Source organism: Opisthorchis viverrini, assembly GCF_000715545.1.
Source record: "Opisthorchis viverrini unplaced genomic scaffold opera_v5_298, whole genome shotgun sequence".
Lineage (NCBI taxonomy): Eukaryota > Metazoa > Platyhelminthes > Trematoda > Opisthorchiida > Opisthorchiidae > Opisthorchis > Opisthorchis viverrini.
In genome coordinates this window covers 375,896-379,933 of record NW_008751950.1, presented here as the reverse complement: position 1 = coordinate 379,933, position 4,038 = coordinate 375,896, and the positions used below count along the sequence as shown (strand labels likewise).

Below are 4,038 nucleotides of genomic sequence, written 5' to 3'. Positions count from 1 at the left end.
TTGTTTCCGAAGGTCATCCCACTCAGTTGGTTTCGGGGTTACCTTGGTCAGTCTAATCAACTCTGTTTAATCAACCCTTCGTTTATCCGAAGAGCAGTTTTCGGTTACTTAGTCAGTCACCCCTTGTTTGGCTTGTTCACCAAGGTGATTCCTTGGTGCACGCATAAAAATGTCTAATGAAGGGATTTTAGTTATATCGGCATGTTCATCAGAGGACTTGCAAAAGATGGACGATAATGCTGGGTTATTTGACAGCGCTTGTTTGACAGAATTCAATTCATTTACATTCGGTTCGAAAAACCAAATGAGTTTAGACTCATCGAGTGTGCGGTTATTTAGAAGAATGCAGCGATTCCTTAAACTTTTCTTGTGTGTGCTTGAAATATATGTAGATGGACACACTGGTGACCTCTGGGTGGCGTGCGACTAACTGTTTCACCTGAAAGTACTCGATAGCTCAAGGCTGTCGATGGGCTGTCGACGGATTTTCAGCAACCTTATGAGTAGTGCATTACAAATACATACATGTGTTGCGATATCTCATAGCGACTGAAACATGAGGCGGCCTGGTGCAGCACATTCAGTTGCCTGGATTCAGCTGGGTTCCAGGTGAGTCTCTCGAAAAAACCACGTTAGCTTGCCAATGAGTGTATATTCGCTAATTTCGTGCAATTTGGTTCCAAGTATAACATAAGGTTGACGGAAATCCGGGGGCTGCAGCTACCTGATGAGCCCCAAAGAGGACGAAACTGGTCGTGGGCTGTTGACGGATTTTCAGCAACCTTATGAGTAGTCCATTACAAATACATACATGAACACAACCTCTTCTCGGAAGGTTCTACCAAGTGGCTTTCGTCATTGTGGGGCGAGACAGCCCAAATGGTTAGAGCGTAAATTTGCTAACCGGAAGGCCCATGGTTTGAACCCGACCTGTGCCACTCGGCTTCCTCTGTCTAGGCTTGGGCAACCTGGCAGTATCCAAGCCCTCGTGCAACCTTTGGGTGGCATGGCAGCTAGGAACCGATAGGGTGTTACTGCTTAACGACTTCCGTCAATGTACGACGGAAAACTTCTCACACGTTGTTTTTTGGCGTGATAATAAGGCATTAAATGAAAGTGATCGCTTTTTGATGAATGCTATTGGTCGAGCACATCGTGTTATTCCATCACCTGCATTTTGTCCCGTGGAAATATCCACCCATCCTAGCTATCATAGCGGGTGTCAGCTACCATCCCAGATAGAAACCAGTGCACTCTGTTTGACATTGGCAAATTGTAGCAAGACGATAGTGGTCTTACTGCATGCACATTTGCAGTCTAATGCGCACCAGAACCGTAAGAATGCACATCAGTTGCTCTGACGTGTGACGAGGAATAGGGGTTGTTCAGTTCATGTCATCTCGGGTAGTTTGCAACCATGGTGTGTAACAGAGCGCTCCTTAAAACACACACACACACACACCTAAGTATGTTTGTGAAGAAAGCAAACAACAATGACACTGGTCATTAGCTAAAAGCAGTCGAGATGGGATGGCTAAGAACTTTTGGTGAAACTTAGCTTAGGGGGTCTTGTGCTTGAAACATGTGGAGTGAAACGATGCCCTGCCACGAGAAGTATAGCCTCATATTTGGCCGCGCTCTTCTAGTTGGTACTACGACAGACATTGATATTCGGTCACCATAAAGGAGAGGTGTTCAACATTTTAACGGAATGGATGGAAATATAATGGGATTTGTATGATGTTGTTCACACTGCGAAGTTTCTGCATGTGAGGAGGGTTGTGTTGGTTGGAGGGTCAGCTCCGAACGTAACTGGACTACACAGCAGCCAATGGGAATACCGTTTTTTCGAGACAGATCTAACTAACTGTATTTAACACTTGGCCTTGGCAGATGAATTTTATTTTAAGTATCACTTTTTCACCCACCTAGATCTTTCCACGTGAGCTTTCTAAACAGCCCGTTTGCGGCTGCACATGACCGCCTGTACTCGTCAGTGATCAATAATAGATCAGCTGACTCGCGCGTTCATTGGCTGGCTTGTTTGTCTAAGCGCATCAGCCTATCAGGCGGCTATCCAGACTCGGGTTCACGATATTAGGAAGTCATTAAGAAAACTCCGGTCCACAAAAGTTGTGTGAGGAGATTCGGAAACTTTTAATGGAAATCTCGTCCCGGAAATGGAACCAAAGTCTAGAGACACTGTACAGCTGTTTCTTCCAGGAATTTGCGTTTCACAAAACCCTAGGAATTGTTGAAAAGAGCGGCTCCTCGGCTAGTGGGTTGGACATTTTACCGTTCGACCAAGAGCGGGTGATCAGCAGTGTGATTATTTGAACTTGCACCTATATTTTGAGCCAGTCAGCACGTGACCATGTGATGGGACCAGAGGGGAGTGGAGCTATATAGTTTCTACGTGCGAACTAATCACTCTTCTGATCAGCCGTTTGTAGCCGAACGGCTACATGTTCAACCATTGGCAAAAGACCGTTAATTGAAAACTCGCTGCTTCGTCAGAAGGACACTGCAGGTGATTCATGCTGAGGATGACACCTCTTTCGAGGAACGTACAGAGCAGTATAAGCAATATGTGCCTTTGTGGTTTACAACATTTAAGCAAGTCTTAAGCAACGTGAAAAGTCAATAAAACCAAGGTAGTTTTTCCACAGTATATCGAGTTGACTGCACAAAACAATCCTCAGAAGGCTGGCGAGAACGATTTCTTACCAAGATCCGAAATCACACTGACTGGTTGTCTTAAACCTATACACTGCACTCACAACAAAATTGGGGTTCGCTGTGTGACTATTTTCGTTTCATTGTTTAATCAAGTCGCTTTAAACTGCACTGCATCATGTGTGCGTCATACAAGTTCACAAATTTTGTGACGGAAGAGAGCGACAGGGTATATTCATACCGTATCTCTGGTTGGGATGAACAGTTTCGCGCTAACTGGGACCGTATTATGCGCAAATTGGCTATCCGTTCGAAGAACCACTGTCCAAATGGTTAACAGGCACTTCGAAGCATCCCGTCCAATTGTTTGACACAGACCCAGTGAGGTGAAATGTAAACTCGGACATTGTGTATCAAATTGTACAAAATACTTAGTCTCTCTGTTGAGCATACAAAGCGCAGCCACGCCTTAGTCGTCTCACCACAATGGCACCTTTTGTTTGCCAGATTTCCAGCAGAGTGTTGAAGATGGCAATTCAGCTGACATAAATTCAACTTTTTCCTCATTAACTGAAACCATCCAGATAACGTTTTCAGCAGAATGCATCCTTGGTCCCCACCGACATGTCCAACCTCCTACTTAAAAGCTGGCTATGCCCTTCCCAACCGATCACTGACAGACTTAGATTTACTACTGTTATGGATGGCCTGAGGCGTTTATTCATGTCTAGGTCAGTGAATATGCATCATTTATGCTAGCCGTATTCCTAATACAAGTTCACATCAGACTCCAGTATAAGACCCATCTAACAAGCCCAAAACCGGAATAAGAGAGTCAAAATCCACGACATTTCATATGTTCGAACTCGCATGGTCAACTGATAAAACCGTGGCACTGTCAGAGCAACCTCTGGTTTAGCAAGACTGAACAGTGAGTAATTTTCAGGCTTTTAGATGTAGTCACGTCAGAAAATCAGAATTGAGGATGATTCATGATCCGTTCACTAATCAGTAGCCGTCAGATCGATCAATTTACTCGTTCCGCCAGCCGATGATGATCCATCAATGACTGTCGGACTTTGAGGCCGTGTGAAATGTGTCTTAAACGTTCACTGTTTGATTTGCGTTCTGCCAAAACTGTCATTACCACAAGTCACCCATATTTACGGTAAGAAATCATGGCTAAATTACATCAGTTGAACCTGATAAAGCCACATACACACACACACACAGCTAGGCTGTTGATCAGTTTGTGGACACACCAGGACAAAATCTGGAAGTGCTGTTATATGGAATAGTATGGAAGGATCCTTGTTCAGACAGGGCTAACATGGTGTGACACAGACTACCGGGACTCGGAAT

At 44.6% G+C, this 4,038-nt stretch overlaps 1 protein-coding gene across 1 annotated transcript in view; it reads right to left on the bottom strand.

The window, feature by feature from the left end:
* Positions 1 to 632: 632 nt before the first annotated feature.
* Positions 633 to 4,038, bottom strand: part of T265_09652 (hypothetical protein) — a gene marked incomplete at both ends in the record, with an annotated part of 5,958 nt that continues 2,552 nt past the window's right edge. Inside the window, 2 exons of the mRNA XM_009175792.1 lie at positions 633 to 782; positions 905 to 1,045. Coding sequence (XP_009174056.1) covers positions 633 to 782; positions 905 to 1,045 — 291 coding nt within the window. The remainder of the gene's footprint in view (positions 783 to 904; positions 1,046 to 4,038) is intronic.